General features: G+C 48.9%; 5 protein-coding genes across 5 annotated transcripts; 3 read left to right on the top strand and 2 right to left on the bottom strand.

The window, feature by feature from the left end:
• Window positions 1-331: 331 nt before the first annotated feature.
• On the top strand, window positions 332-2,168 carry P174DRAFT_508195 (putative choline kinase; the record flags this gene model as incomplete). The annotated part of the gene is made up of 4 exons (XM_024831432.1): window positions 332-1,089; window positions 1,188-1,507; window positions 1,528-1,548; window positions 1,880-2,168. Exons 1-4 carry the CDS (start codon window positions 403-405, stop codon window positions 2,166-2,168), a joined length of 1,317 nt encoding a protein of 438 aa, XP_024677033.1. The 5' UTR covers window positions 332-402.
• Window positions 2,169-3,260: 1,092 nt separating this feature from the next.
• Window positions 3,261-4,613, bottom strand: P174DRAFT_380426 (FabD/lysophospholipase-like protein; the record flags this gene model as incomplete). Its single annotated transcript, XM_024822977.1, has 1 exon — window positions 3,261-4,613. A coding segment is annotated over one exon (1,353 nt), but the record flags the coding sequence as incomplete, so codon positions are not given.
• Window positions 4,614-4,696: 83 nt separating this feature from the next.
• On the bottom strand, window positions 4,697-5,937 carry P174DRAFT_473621 (thiolase-like protein; the record flags this gene model as incomplete). The annotated part of the gene is made up of 4 exons (XM_024830637.1): window positions 5,712-5,937; window positions 5,575-5,649; window positions 5,396-5,519; window positions 4,697-5,337 (listed from the first exon to the last, which is right to left on the bottom strand). Exons 1-4 carry the CDS (start codon window positions 5,922-5,924, stop codon window positions 4,697-4,699), a joined length of 1,053 nt encoding a protein of 350 aa, XP_024677031.1. The 5' UTR covers window positions 5,925-5,937.
• Window positions 5,938-6,086: 149 nt separating this feature from the next.
• P174DRAFT_72857 (S-adenosyl-L-methionine-dependent methyltransferase) lies at window positions 6,087-7,070 on the top strand. Its single transcript, XM_024832439.1, has 2 exons — window positions 6,087-6,410; window positions 6,475-7,070. Exons 1-2 carry the CDS (start codon window positions 6,103-6,105, stop codon window positions 6,746-6,748), a joined length of 582 nt encoding a protein of 193 aa, XP_024677030.1. The 5' UTR covers window positions 6,087-6,102; the 3' UTR covers window positions 6,749-7,070.
• A 6,923-nt stretch (window positions 7,071-13,993) lies between these two features.
• P174DRAFT_446476 (uncharacterized protein) lies at window positions 13,994-15,546 on the top strand. Its single transcript, XM_024828588.1, has one exon. The coding sequence runs from the start codon at window positions 14,329-14,331 to the stop codon at window positions 15,295-15,297; it is 969 nt and encodes a 322-aa protein (XP_024677029.1). The 5' UTR covers window positions 13,994-14,328; the 3' UTR covers window positions 15,298-15,546.
• The last annotated feature ends 199 nt before the right edge of the window (window positions 15,547-15,745 follow it).

Genomic DNA, 15,745 nt, shown 5'->3' with positions numbered 1-15,745 from the left:
TTCAGTAACTCCTAGGCCGCACATCATCCAGGATATACAATTAGTAAAACCTGAAGCCTTCCCTAGATATCCCTTCCGAGGTTCGAGGTCGAAATCACTATTGGGCGTATTAACAGATGATTTCATATAACTTGGTCTATCTATGAAGATATGTAGACTACAAATCATGTGAAAATAGACAATCAATTTGGTACTAGACAGCTTTGGGACCCCGACACCCTTTTTGTGGATCACAAGGCAGAATCTTCAGCGCCGCACCAATTATTTCTGCGATTGACTGTGAAACTCAAAACTGCGGTCTCTGATAAATGAACGTAGGTACCACAGGCGCATACTTCATCCTAGCCACGTCATTTCCTCTATTCTTATCTCCCAAGTCATCCCATTACACATCAATGCAAGATGGCCACCGCGATCCCCGTTCCTGTAACTCTTCCCGAAGACAAAGTACCGACTAAAAGAAACGTCAGGGACATTATCGGCACATTCCTGACAGGGGAATGGCCATCTGTGGAGCCAGAGACCCTGACTGTGTCATACCATGCATCATTTGTTAACGGCCACTGTCCCGTGGAGCGACCGAAGCCCGATACTGGCACACCTACTGAGCCCTTGAAGGTGTTCATTAAATTCCATAATGACACCAGTGGTGGGCTCGAAATCTTCGAGCCTCTGGTACCAACCAAGCATGAGGAAGCACTTTTCTGCTACGAGTACGGTCAAACCGGACTGGGAGCCAAAGTCTACGGATTCTTCAAGACACAGGATGGCACACTCGGGAGAGTCGAGGAGTTCCTGGATGCACGTAACATGGAGCCGGAGGATGTTGAGAACTCGGTCATCCGAGCAGATGTTGCTAGAGGGCTGGCGATATTTCATGTCATGAAGACCTCACTGGAGAAAAGGACGGTGGAATCCTACTATGATGCCATCATCAACGGCCTCGGGAATTACCACAGGGCGGAAAAATTGAAGGCACTCGGCAAGGAAGGAGGAGTGATGATCGACAACCTAGTTGACTACAACTTTGGGAAGAGGCTGAGAAATGTGGTGGACAAGCTGGCATCCATTGGGGAAAGACCGGATGGTGTATACATGATGTCCAATTCATGAATGTGATGGTGAAAAATGCTCCGAGGGAAGGGGAGAGCAGAGTCCTCCTGATTGACTTTGAGTTCGTGATGCAGAACTATCGTGCGTTTGACATCGGTGGGCACTTTATGCAAAAGATGTTCAAATGGTTTGATGAGGAGAGCAAGATCGCCAAAAGCAGGAAATATACAGAGAAGGAGAAGAAACACTTCTGTGATGAGTATGCTCAACAGTGGAACCAGCTGACAGGTGATTTAGATACCGGTGATCAGGTGTTTCTAGAGTCCGAGTACGGATACTTGTTGGCCATTACATTCGATATCCATAATATGCTTTGCTTCATGTATGAACAAGGCGATAAGGATCCCTTGAACCTGCTCGGACTAAACAAGCTATTTGATGAGTTTGTGAACCAGTATGCTAAACTTAATTTAGAAGATATATATTAAAAAAAGGGTATGTGCTCTTCTCTATTTCTCTATCTTCTTATGCACATGTGGTCCACCGGCTGGTATTTTCGCTCGCAGTTTCAGTGTGTTTGGATGTGAATAAGACAGTCATTATCAAGTATTTGTGCTCTTCCCACAAAGTTAGTTGGATTAGATGTTAATGGCAGTGGCCTTATATGAAAGGATCTGTCATGTGGAGATTGGCTCGGAAGGCATCCAACAAGAGGAGTAGATTCTTGAGAGAATCCTCTTGAGATAAAATTAGGCACGTGAGCTTCCCATTACATGGGCTGGTCCCTGTTCCTCGAGGCCCGTCATCCGTACTTTCTCTACTACAGTGGGGACCTGTTACTGGAACTGCCCGAGGATTTCATGCAGCTTAATGAGAACACGCAGACCGTTGTTAAGGATCAAGTCATTAGGTCAATCATATCTCTACGAAAAGTTTACTGCGGAAAGAAATCCATTATTGAGCAGAGTCCTCCAATATCCAAACGGCATGATAATGAGCGATCCAGTTCGATTTGTTGGCAACACACGGGATGGAGGTATCCTACCATTACGATGATTATTGATCAGGGTACAAAAGTAAGAACAACTCCCTCGTATTTTGATCAACAGTATTGAAATATAGGTGCAGAAAGTGGGAATCTCTTAACCATACCGTCCAGTGTCCCATCAACTTCTCCCCGGAAGAAATTCGGAGACATTACGAAGATGGGGAAGGTTGGAATTGAGTACAGGACTTTTGGGACTCCTTATCAGGAATCATGGGAAGGGATGGCTGGACGTCACATGGGACATACGATCAGGCCATGGCCATATACTCCGAAATCCAGGCTAAAGCAGGTCCTCACTCAAATTACGATGTATGAATATCTTCACCCACACCCAGTGAGCATCCGGTGGGACACCTTGGCAGCTTCGACAGTCCCTCCCTGATGACCCGATTAAGGTGAAATTTTGTCGTGGATTCCACGACAAGAGAGAAGACTGCTTTCTTTCTCCCTTCCTTGGTTAGCCATCTTGCATAAGCTACCTTCGCTCCTTCGTGGAGTATGGCGTTCTCTGATTGACTCTTCTTGATGGCTCTTTCTTGATTGTCCGTATTGATTGATTCCTTGTCGGTGCGTACTCTGTGGACGATCACTCCATACGTGGGCTTTATCACCCGTGCTGTTGTTCCGAGGGCTCTGGCCCATTCGCCTTCAGTACTCTTCTATGTGTCTGCCTCTGCCGTGCTCGCGGTATGTAGTACGTGTCGCCGCTCTTCAGCTGTTTGGCTGCTATGACCCATGGGGCTTTCACCCGGAGGTTTATCCGTGACCCAGGGGATCATTCACTCGTTTACGGAGGTCCTCCGGCGATACCTTGCGGAGAACGGCCGCAGCGTTCGCGTCGAGTTTCACTACTGTTTCTCTGTCTTTGATGCTTGCGGTTGTGGAGGTTCTGCTGCTCGGCGTCGATGGGTATGAGAGTGTTCTTGGGCGGACTACATCTGCCCTGGAGGCCACAAGGAGGCACGGGGCCCCACCTCCGAATCAAAGAATAGTGGCTGACAATCTGGTTTCTATCTATGAACAGCTTGAGCGAGACCAACTTGGTGTTGTTGGTTGTACAAAGCAAATGCAGTATACAACGGAATCTCTCAAGATGAAATCGCTTCAAAGCAGTTAGCAGTCTGGTGCCGCAGAATGCGAGCAGCCTCCTCCAGCGCTGTTAAACTACCCTCAACTTTCCAGCAATCATCTCACGCAAAGAGGCCAGTGTGAGTGTGCTGATAATGTCAAAAGTGGATACATCCACTGATAGCTGTGTATTCAACCAATGGCGTAGTTGGATTCTGGACAGAGAATCCAATCCATAGCTTGAGAGCAACTTTTCCGGATCGATTGGCCCCGTCAACCGCAACATGTTGCTCAGCTTCTTACTGAGAAGATCACCATATTCTCCAGGGGAAACTGTTGTCTCTGGAGTTTTCTGCATGCTTTGATTGAGTTCGTCGGTATTGCGTGCTATGGGACCATTTTGATTATCCATGGATGCGCCAAGGCTGGGTTCACTCCCGAGGTCGCGCTGGGGCGCCTTGCGAACCCGCTCGGCCTGCCTTACTTCACACTTGTACCCGTATTTTGCCGTATGATTCCAGCAGTAATTAGGGAGATCCACAATGACAGAGTGAGCCTCTTCGCTGGGCGGTGGATAGGAACCTTGCATCTGAACGGGATATCCGGACAGATAAAGGCTGCCTAGTAAGTGTAACATGTTGTGGGCCGACATGTCGCCCCTATGAAGAGCCGATAGATACTGTATGTCAGTGTCCTTCAGGGGCAAATCTCCACGGCTTAGACTGTGCTTTAATTTCATAACTGGACCTCTCAATGTGTCACTTGGGCCAATCTCAATAAGAATATCGGGGTGTAGATCATGACGGAGTAAATCTTCCATTGCGTGACGGAATAAAACTGGGGACTCCATGTTGGCTCTCCAGTATGAGCTGTTGCAAGTCCGGCCCTCCAATCGGCTGCCAGTGACGGTCGACAGCATTGTGACGTCTCCACTGCAACCTAGATCTTGCACAAAAGGCCTCTCCTGAAGAGCGAACTGCTCAAATGCCTCTGCAGTGGCTGCGACGAACTTGGAATGGTATGGGATATCAACCTGTAGCATACGGCTTGCATGTTTGTCTTGCTGTAAACGTGCCTGCACCTCCTCCAAGGAGGAAAGAACCCCTGCAAGTGTAACGTTGCTGGGACTATTGTGACAAGCAATATGGACCTTGTCTTCCAATCCTATGAAGTATTTGGAAATGATTTGCGGATCCAGCTCCGCGGCCATCATACCCATCCTCTCCTTCCAGGTATCGCAGGCTCCCTGCGCGGCTTGGCCACGGAAGTAAGCAATCTTAATTGCATCATCTAAAGTCAAATATCCAGCCACATAGGCAGCTGCAATCTCGCCAGAAGAGTGTCCCACAACCCAGTGAGGGCGAACGCTGTGATTTTCCATCACAGCTAGGATAGCGAGCTGGAGGGCCGCACTCAGGGGCTCCGAAAATTCCGGCCGGCGAAGAGTTTTAGGGTCCCTTGTGTCGGTCAGTTCGTCTGTGCAGTTTCAATCAGCAACCTGGATGCCTTTCGTGTTTAAACGTAGACTCACTGAGAAGGGACCAGCGCGGGACAGTTTCGTAGACTCTGCAACACATTGTCCAGGTGCTTGATGCGTTTCGCAGCTTCGGGGAATGATTTGATGAGTGCAGTCCCCATCTGGGACCATTGGCTTCCCTGCCCTGTGAAAATGAAGCCAATTCTAGGTTCCCACGCTAAAATCCTCCCGTCCACAAACCGTGCCTGGGAGAGAGTGGAACTGGTTACCACTGCATACGCTCGATGGAAATGATGACTCCGTCGACCAGAGAGAGTATAAGCCAAGTTCCCCAAGTCAACTCGGACATTTAGGCTAGCAAGATGCCTTAGAATCTCTCTTTTATTGCACCGTAGTGATAACGGGCTTTGGGCAGAGACAAACAGAACATGTGAGGTGCATGAAGTGGATTGAGACGCTGCATGATCCTCGCCATCATCTTCATCCATCCATAACATCCTCGAGGTGGATAGAAAGGATCGTCGATGGGGAATAATTCCTCGTGCGTCCAACAGCTGCTGGGCATCCTCAATGATTATGTGGCAGTTAGTTCCTCCATAGCCAAAGGAATTGATGCCCGCTCGCTTGATCGATGCTCTCGGCCAGGAAATTGTGTTCTTGACAGAGCACAGGTTCAGTTCTTGATAATTGGCTTGAAAATCGTACTTGCATTAGCCCCAGAGAACGCCTCGGGACGAAGCTAAACCTACCTTTAGAACTCAGCGTGGGGTAGCTTGGAGTGCCCGGAATATAGCCCTCCTCTATGGATAACACAATTTTGATCAGTCCCGATAGTCCAGACGTTGCTTCGGAATCGCCAATGCTACTTTTTATCTACAACACGTGTGAGCTCATATCTAAAATGATACGTTGTGGTCGAGAACCATACCGAGCCCACGATGAGCGGGTTGTCCATGCTCCGTGTTTGGCCGAATACCGCGGAGATCCCCTTTAATTCACCAGCCTGATATACGTTAGCTGGTGATATATGTTATACAGAGCTGCAAGGTCAATCGCGATACGAACCGCTGTGTCCATTCCATGACACTCGATGTAAGCGGTCGTCTCAAAATCTGTGAGATTTGCCATCGCATATGCTGCACGGATACAGGCAGCAGTGTAGGTCCAGATTACTTGAAACCGGGTCTGACATATGGCGACTTGCATGAGGGCAGTGTTGATGATGGCCTCCGTGCTGCCGCTCACATGACTGAATGTCTTGCGGAAAACCGATTTCATATCAATGAAAATCCTCATGAAGCCGGCTTTTGCAAAGCCTTTCGAAGTAGGAATTTCCTTCCAGATAAATTCATTGACACGCAAGATTGAAAGACACTAAGATTGCATAGCCTCTCGGACATTTTACGAATACATCCGCGAAGTTGATACAACCCGTGGTGCGCGTTTTGATACCGCTATGGAGGCCACTGCTTTAGATCCAAGTCTCGAGATGTCCTATCCGTTTGCCAGTTTGAGCCCCGGCGCAGTGCTCGTGGATGTAGGAGGAGGAAAAGGCCATCACAGCCGGCGATTGATGCGGCAATTTCCCCATATACAATTCATTGTTCAAGACCACGACGATACCGTCAGAAATATTAGTCCTCTCAACGATGATGGGGATGAGCATCGGATCAGGTGGCAAGGCCACAACTTTTTTGAATCCCAGCCGGTGAAGGGGGCTGATGTCTATCTCCTGAACTCAGTGCTTATGGATCATCATGATGAGTACGCAGCAGGATTGACTGTTCAAATCCATCCTTCCCACAATTTCGCTAACCCTTACGTCCAGGGCGTGCAAGATTATCCTGAGGAATATTGCCGATGCAATGGTTCCAGGCCATTCCACTTGCTTAGTGAGTGATGGAATTGAGCCCGAGAATGAACTCTCTCCGCTATTCAGCGCCCACCAGCTGCATATGATTTCCATCCTCGGCCGCGCTTATCGATCTCAGCACGATTGGGAAAAGCTATTTCATGAAGCTGATGAAAGATTACAATTTGAGAAGATCTTTAGCTCTGGAACAGGAAAAGTCATTTACGCTCTCAGATTGAGGGAAATCTGATCCTGTGCGTATGTCTGCATGGATGTGGATGATTTGAAGTGCGGTCACAGTCCATGAATGGTTAAGACCTGCTCTGTCTCTGGTGAATTGTGCCACTAGATACAATGTAACAATCTAGTGACCAAGCAATTCGCCACCTTTCTTGACGTCAGAATAATTTGACGGCATGTTCTGCCTTGAAATAAGAGCCTCTAGATTTGAATTTATAACGATAAACACCTCCACTCCAGCTCCAACTACGAGCTATCTAAGGCGAAGTTTCTCGAGGACCTTTAGCATTTATATACTGCCGGCGGGCACGAACCCTGAGCTTCTAACACTGCCGCCCGCTGTAGACTACGAGACGGAATGAAAAGGGTATTTATATGCGAAGGGTTGCCCCTACGTATCTTTACTAGCGTAATCTTGTAGGTCTCAGTAAAACGTGTAATGCTCTACCTACACTGTGGTCTTGGCTATGGGGCACAAGAACGACAATCAAATGTTTGATGGTCAAGCCGAGTTCGAGAATCATCCTAGTTATGGTGCACCTCATACGACGCGGAATGTTTCTGGCAGCATCCTCTGTGAATGAAAGTCACACCAATCCAGTTCAACGACCAAAAGAGCTGAACCCCAGTGTGACATTGCGACCACCAAAGGCACCAACTCCCAGCATTCACCGATTTCGATATCAAATATTTAGGCAGATCTCACTACTGTTACTTAATTGACGAACCAGAAATCATGAGACGTGATCGTGGCCGCTATAGGTCGCTTTTCGCTCACTCCTGGAGGAAAAGTCAAACCAGAAGGTAAGTGGCAAACCGGTGGGCCAAGGGGCAACGCAAAGTGTCAGAACCGAAGGCGAACGGCCACCACAGGACCCAGGTGATGCATAAAATTCGTCCGTAAGGAATGGGTTTATTACAATAGAGACACAAGGATAGTTGGTGGTAGTATCCTGCAAATCGCTCATTGACGAGGGGTCAGTGTAAATGAAGCAACCAACCAACTAACCGACCTAATAGAATGGTCGAGATGAAGTTGCTAAGTATTCCCGTCCAGTATAAACACCAACCGGCCATTTCAACTGTCTCTGAGCGATTGGAGCCTTTGGTGGTGGAGCATTGTGAAGCGAAATGTCATATATCCTGAGAGTAGGCGACGCCCGTGAAGCATCACGGGGCAATTTTCTATTGAATGGCCATCAACTGGTGATTTCGACAATTCGATTGAAAGGGAATCCGGTCCATAGCATAGCCTGTCATGGCACCAGCAGTGTTCAAAATCTCCGTCCGGAAATAGGCTTGGTTAAGCCCATATACTCCCATGTTGTGGCTTTATCAAGGGAAAGACTACACAGTTAAGCTAAACCCTTGTACACCATGCGCCTTGAAGGGGCTTCGCTTTGGCGAAGTTCGGTGCAGGTGCAATGAAGCAGAGGGTCTGCAATGTCGCAGACGGGCTAACAGATCACATGAGGTTTGTGAACTGGTGGAGTGAATATTAATGCGGGAGACTGATAAAGCCACACCCTAATTTTCCACTCCATCTCTCGCTCGGATCTGGTGATTCTGGAAATCCTACTTAAGGATGACAAGCCACGCCTTGTCCTGCCAGGATGACCTTGGCCGCATGACCCTCCTCTATAGTGTGTTAAAGGGCTAGATGACTGTGCTCAAGGTGCTCCTAGGTCACCTAAAGCCTTATGTGGACGTTTGAGATCTGGAAGATTAGGTCACAGTAGGACGCAGTGCAGCAAGGAAACAAAGATATATCCGGTGCTTTCACTGAATCTTGTACTCTGGGGTACGGGGTTGTTTGAATCAGACTACCTTAGCCATCTTTCAACGACGAAAGTTGACAGACAGGCGACAAGCCCTCACCACTGCGAGGTCGGTGAGGGTTGCATCCAATTTTAGCAGTTCGGGTATGCCAGTGTAGGCACTATACATAATCAGACAGTGAGCGAACCTATGGAGAGAGGCCCTACTAGGCTCTCGACATAATCTACTTACTCCGCTGACTAGCGCCCAGACACAGTGGCGGTAGCTCAATGCCAACGCCATGGTTCGCAGTGACAATGATACGAATATATCAACGAATCTGCAGCATGGCGAGGTTTTCCTCCCTCTAGCTTCACTTCCTCAAGTTCTCCTCCGTACTTAGTATGTGGCCAGGGGTTAACACGTCTATTTCCACGGCATGGATGTCTGCACTGCGATTAAGGAGAGATGGACGTACATAATGATAATGCTTTAAGACTTTCAACTTAAGTCCCTTCTCAGTAGTCCCCATTCCTATAGTTCTAGTTGATATTTCTCAGCAAGCTGTCATTGAGAAGGCTTAATTGTACTTCGCGCCTTAAAAGGTTCTGCGCATCGACTTCCCTGGATAGGTAAACCGCCATGGACCCGTATCTTTTGTCGCCGCTCAGCCAGCGGATCTTTTTGATTTGTGCACCCCCATTCTCCTGCGCGAAACAGTCTCAGAAGTCACCTCTCAGCAGGCCGGTATCGTCGTAGACGTCGGATTTCCGGACTTCATCTAGCTTGACGGGGAACCACTGTCCTCCTTGGAGCTTTATTCCCCGTAGGGCGTCCAGCCATTGTTGCTGTTCTGCGAGGGTCTCAACATCCTCGTTTCTACTTACAAACACCTTGATGGTACTCCGTGGTGCTGATTTGATTCCCTCAGTCCGAATATTCTCAGTTTGTTTTTGCGATCTCAGTGCTGTACCGATCGTTCTCTGTAGTAGAGTGGGATCTTGGAGGATGCTCTTTGCTTATGGCGTGGCTTGCCGGATGGCAAGGACAATTACTGGAAGGCTAAGGTCTGCTCAGAATGCCCTACTTACTGGTGAAACAACAGGTGATGGGGTGGCTATAGACGCCTAACTTCTGCCCCGCTCGATGCTCAAGATACTTGTTAGCTTAGTGAGTTGCTCAATTATTAGGAGCAGACGGCTACATTGAATTCTGTGATTTCCCTCCGCATCGACTTGAGCTCATGCAGGACGCCTTCATTCGCGTTGGCATTTCCCTCATGGATGCCGCTGCACGTGGTCTTCGCCGCTAGTAGTTCACCAGATATCAGTTGCTTGATTCCGCTCAGCTTGGTCTGTAGCCCTGAGACCACATTCTGGTATCCCGCTTTGCGTCTGCTGAACTCTCGGTCTCTCTTTTCGAGATCACTGGCTAGCCTGGAGACCTATAGCTGCAGTGCCTTGTTTGCTTCGTGCAGGCTCAAGACCTGGTGTTGCAAAGCTTGGTTCGTGTCACACAGGCCGTACGCCACATTCTGCCAGTCCAGACGGTCCGAGTCATTTGTCTCCCCTTTTTTGCGATTTTCTTACGTGCTTTCCCCGTAGCTTCTTTTTCCTGTTCCTGGCTGTAATGGACCGGCCTAACTGCTTGCCGCACTGGTCGTCGAGGGGGCGGTGCCCCGAGAGTTTCCACGATAATATCCGTCGCGTCTGCGTCGCGGTCTCCCCCACGCGCCTCTTCCGCCAGGTCTGTCACCTCTGGTGGCATTGCACCCAGCAAAGGGCAAGTGGTTCCCTGTCTGTTCGGATTATTGAATCAGGAATTGACTTACCTCGTACTATCTATTCGCTTTTCAGGTCTCCCACGGTACCTTTCCGACGACTTATTGTAAGAACGACACGCCGTCCCCTGTGGCTTAGCTCCCTCGCTTAGTCATCTTTGAATAGATTTTCTGCCTGTCCCGAGTACCATTTAACAGACAAGCGTCCATCGCTTTACATGTTACCAACCTGAGTGGCAAAGAAGCACTACCATACTAAATACTTTCACCCATGCTCCATCCCCTTACTTAACCAGCGCACCCAGCATCAACCGAGCCCCCGGAAAAACTTTACTTTCACAATGACTATCTTGGACAAGGCAACACAATGGGAGCCCATGGATTGAAGCGGAATTAAGCATCTCCATGTCAGAATGATAACCAGCAGCTTGGTCACCCAGAGCGTGGTGGTCAGGACTTGTGATGATGTAAAGTACAGTTTATTCTCCTAAGTAGTTCTGCATGCTAACTGGGCCCTGAGGCAGCTTGAGATAAAGGACACAGTAACTAATCAGAAACAGGTTCTAAGTGCAGACAGCAAAGGAAAGTGATTCAATACTAAAGGAACCCACTTAGCTGAACTTGATGGATGCATTAATATTGATATTTCTGCAACCCCATTTACTAATACACTCCCGATCCGCTGCTTGCAACTGAAAGACAGCGCTGCGCAAGTCCTTCATGTTATGTACAAGTCGGTTCCAGCTCTTAAGCTAGTTGTGGTGGAGCAACGATATACATGTCTCCAGCTGAACTAATTATATCACTACGAGGGCTTAACTTCGGGATTTATGGCGGAGCTTAGCACAGACGAGGATGGTCTTGTTATTAATTAACCTGGACTTTTTAGGCACTTATCGTAAGGAACAGCCGAAGTCAAATACATACCAACACCAGGATCTGGTAATAACCAACAAGGCCTGATAGACTACCAGGGGCAGAGGATAAGCGCAGCTTCAGAATCACTTCCTATTTGTCATGCCTAGCATGTGGTACTCAAGGCAGGAACATCTTGTGTAGTCACTACTGTTAATATACTAATTATATCACTGCAATCACATTGCTGTCGCGGTTGTTATAAATCCAAGTCCCTACTATAGAGCAAGGCAAATGGATGTCTGACTGAACATATTCAGCCCCACATTCAAAGCTCAAAACTTTGCATGGCTGCTTGTTCCCATCATTGAGAACTAGCTCCGGGATAGAATGCAGGATCCAGAGGATGTGGGCCTAGTTGATAGAGATAAAGAGTATAGACCGTCGGGATGTACAGGACATTGAAAAGATTGATTAGGTCAGATTCTCTCGTATGCCAGAAACATGTCCGTCGAGAATCTGATTTCTACATAGCCGATCCGCCTCACTAAAACACTTGGCGTGCGATATACCCGGAGACTGTCGGTTATACGTGGACTGAAGATAGGGCTATGAGCAGCTGGTAAAGTCGATGTAGTATAGGATAGCGACTGATAAACTGAAGATTGTCCCGAAATTTGGCAATGAGCTTGCCCTAAGACCTGCTGTGGCAGCAGGTTTGAGGGGGCTGAAAGGTGAGCAAAAGACTTGTGAGTCAGCCAGCATCCAATGTACCCAGGAACTTACCTCATTGGTACGAGGATAATGTGTGTTTTGCCAATAAGTTAGGGTTGGTCAATGTTAGGTCAGGTGATTGTTTCGCCCATAACCCACAGGGACGTCTCGGTTATCCCTCTCATAGTTGACCGGGGCAAGATGTCGACGACTCGATGCAGTGGGCATTTAAAACAGTATGAACCGGCAAAGGAGTCAATAAAGATTAAGTCCCCACAAAGGTAGCACCTTGGGATAGCTAATATAACCAGCCATTCCCTCCCCTTTTCTGCTTAGGGTAACGAACCATCCAACATCACTGATCTTAGTAAGTGGCTGTTTATCTGGTTAGATAACGGGGTATCGCCAGGGGGAAGCTTCGGTTTCGGCCAGTTTGAGAGATGTCCATTGGAAATCCTCATTGGATGAGTCTGCCTCCTAATGCAGCAAATATCATGCTGTTGAACAATGACACCGTGTTTGAAGCGTTATTACATGGCATGGGTGGAACAAGACACCCAGGTCTTCGCGGGTCAACATGTTGAAGGACCAGCGCGGCATCTTGTTTAGATTTCCCAGCTCTCCACCTCACGGTTCCTGAATTACAACACAAGTGTCCTAGCCCACATCCAACACGTCGTCGTATAATCTACCCAGGGACAATCACTTGTATGGGGCGGGTGTGAATATCCATCGAAGACGCTGCGGCGTATGAGGTAGAAAGGTTGCCCGAGACTTCATCTTCATTGAGCACCTTGGGGAACCACAAGAATGTGGCTGCACTGAAAGCCGCTGATCAAAAGCGGGTTTGAAGAAGCGGAATAGTTCCACAGATCTTTCGCAGGAGTATAAACATATGAATTGCCCCGCATTTTAACCAAGTGCTGATCCAAGGTGCAGCTTACGGGAACTAAGGTCGCCGGGAGACAATCCACACACTGAAAGAGGGAATCGGTCAGGGCCACCAATCACTGGACCCTGGGGTAACACAAAAAAAATTCCTTTCTTGGTCAGTCCTACTATCTAGCGTTGCGGAAAAAATGCCGGCCGCCAGAGTGTGAATGTAAGAAAGGGGAAATCCAAGGTGAAGCCGAAGACAAATTGAACAGTTCAAAAGCAGCGCTGGCTTACCAAACGAGAGACGAAAAAGGCAGTCTGTCCGGAGAAGGTGCCAAAATTCAAATCACATTCAATTTCGCTTGAGCTCATTCCTACAGGTGGTGGTGGTAGTGGTGGTGGTAATATTCATACCCTGACCCTCCTCGCCGACAATATGCAGGATATCCACTAAGGCTATTTCTATCTATGTTTATTTATAGTGAACCATTACATCCCAATGAATTTTGAGCCTTATCTTGGCCTATGGTGGCCTAAGTGCCTGATGTTTTATTCTGCAGCCTTTTTAGTGCGTGGCTTTCCAGTCAGGTTACCGCCATGCCCAAAGGGTCATCATTAGTGAATGGTTTGGCTGGATGGGCCAGCAGCCGAATCTTAGAGGTCCGGGGTCGGCGCCTCTGATTAGTGGGGTTAGGGCTGAAGATGCCGAAGTGCCAGGGCCTGATTATCGGCAGTGATCAACGCGCAGGCTCCCAATATGAGCTGTCAATCAATTAAAAAAAAAAGAGTCAACACGCGTTTAACCGCGCGGAGATAGCTCTCAGGGGCAGGGAGGTCAGATTTCAAGGTCTAGCAAGGGCCCCATTTGTTTGGTTGTCGCATAGATTGGTATTCAAGGGGCTGGCTGGCTGGCTGGCTCCCGGTGCCCGTGTCAGTTCGACTTAAATGGTCCCCCGCGCACGCTTGCCTATCTTGGCAAAGGTAGAATCAAATTAAGAAAGATGAGCTGCGCGAGCGAGCAAATGAGGAGAATTGATTCGAGATTCTACCATTAATACGAGAAAATAAACAAATACGAGCATTATTCGTATTCTCTGCAACGATAGAAAATGGTGCAGGAACAGGATGAACATTATACCCGCCTATCAACTTACACTTCAGCAAGCCAACTAGGCCATTTAGGACAAGGTAACCCTCCTGTTTGTATAATTAGATGCCCTGCAACGAAAATTAATCCCCTCCTTGGGGGCGATCTTATTTTTGTTTCTGACCTCATCTTGTCTCTCAAGTACGTCAATTTGTCGCATTGCTTCCATGGCCGGCGAAAACCCTACACCAGCAGTCAAGCTGCGGGCTGCATGCAACCAATGCCATTTCTCCAAGGTGAGTGGCGGCCAAGCATCATGGTTCCGCCTGGCAAGAAGCCTCGGAAGTAACATGCAAGTGGGATATTGCAGGTCCGGTGTAGCGGTGAGAAGACCGGATGCAGCCGATGCTCCAACCTGGGTTACTCCTGCATCTACGTCGAATCTCGCGTGGGAAAAGTGCAAGGTAATAGGTCCCGACGACGAGCAATACAGCCAGAGAACGACATCCAACGGCCATCCATGACGGCTGAAGCGACAGTTGCAACAGAGAGCAGTTCTTCCCCCTCGACACCGGCTGCCAGCACGCCCTTGCCAGCCAACACGCCGATTACTTCGAGCAGCCTCAACAGTCTGAATAGCCTGACCGGCGAATTTAGCTTCGACGACTACCTCTCCACAGATCCCAGGGGCCATGAGAATGGCAGTATCCACTCGAAGCCCCCATCCAAAGCGGATGAATGCTCGTTGCTCTGGGGTTTCGAGGACCTGCCCTCCGTCGGAACGCCTATTGATTGCACGGCGTCGGGCCATGATGCAACTAATTTCCCGGATCCCACCACAGCCGATCTGATGGCACTCACCTCCCCGTTCCAATTCTCTCCGAGCCGGGGTCTCAGCTCCAGCGGGCTCGTTAATCCGCAGGTAGACACCACTATGAAGAGCGGAAACGTGAATATGACACATCATCCCTTCCACGCGCATCGACAGAGCTCTTTCCAGCGCATGGTCACCTGCACAGAACTAGTACATGAACTCGAATACTACATCCACATCCGGCTGATGGCCGTGGACGAAGTCATGCGCGTCAGCAAGCACTGCATGGCACAACTCGTCCTACATCTCGACTCGCTGAAGACCTACCCCAGCATGAGTCTGCTGGGGCTCAACTGCATCGCCTTGAACCACGTAGTCACTCTTATGGAGAGTGCATCTTCCTATGTGATGCTTCCTTCGGAGGCCGAAGAACCGCAGGGCCATATCCCCACCATCAAATTCGGGAACTACCGTCTTGATCCGGAGCAATACGTCGACATCCAGGTGCAGCTGTTCATGAAAGAGCTGGAGCGATGTAGCCAGATTGTGGATAAGCTTGCTGGCCGTGTGCAGCAGATCCAAGATGACCATCAGAATCTGGCGACTATCTACTCATCATGGCAGTCGGATCTCCAGACACGGTTGCAGGCTTTGAGGCAGACGCTCGCAAAGTAACTGTGTCATGCCCACCGTGTACCTGTTTCAACCAAATAGCGATCTAATGATTATGATGACCATTCTTGGTTCTTGGGGTATTTTTCCTGATTACGGCTCAACCCGCGAATACCCAACCGGGCGATCTGCATGAAATGGAGGTGAAGTGCGTTGATAGAAAGTACAATTTGTACTCATCGTGTTAATCAAACGGTGGCGTTAAATGCCAGGCCCTTTAGACCCAAAACGGTAAAGGAACAGGGATCTGCAGAGGCGGCAGGAGAACGGACGGATGCGGGGTATCCTGTAATCCTCTAAGTTCAGCCAGATTAAAATAATCTGGTTATGGGGGTAACGTAGTTTCTGGGGCGAGCCGCCACCCTGGGCGAGCCGCCATCTCGGGCGAGCCGCCGTCCCGGGCGAGCCGCCACCCCCCAATCCGATTTCGGCGTGTTTGAATATTTGAAGC

The sequence above is a fragment of the Aspergillus novofumigatus genome (assembly GCF_002847465.1).
Source record: "Aspergillus novofumigatus IBT 16806 chromosome Unknown P174scaffold_15, whole genome shotgun sequence".
In the NCBI taxonomy this organism is placed as follows: Eukaryota; Fungi; Ascomycota; class Eurotiomycetes; order Eurotiales; family Aspergillaceae; genus Aspergillus; species Aspergillus novofumigatus.
Note: the sequence above shows the minus strand (reverse complement) of the source record. Positions and strands in the feature narration are given on the sequence as shown.

Bases quoted from the DNA above. Each gene is read 5' to 3' on its own strand.
- P174DRAFT_72857 (XM_024832439.1), top strand. From the start codon at position 6,103: ATGGAGGCCACTGCTTTAGATCCAAGTCTCGAGATGTCCTATCCGTTT. The intron at 6,411-6,474 runs GTACGCAGCAGG...CCTTACGTCCAG, and splicing joins CTTATGGATCATCATGATGA to GGCGTGCAAGATTATCCTGA.
- P174DRAFT_446476 (XM_024828588.1), top strand. From the start codon at position 14,329: ATGACGGCTGAAGCGACAGTTGCAACAGAGAGCAGTTCTTCCCCCTCG.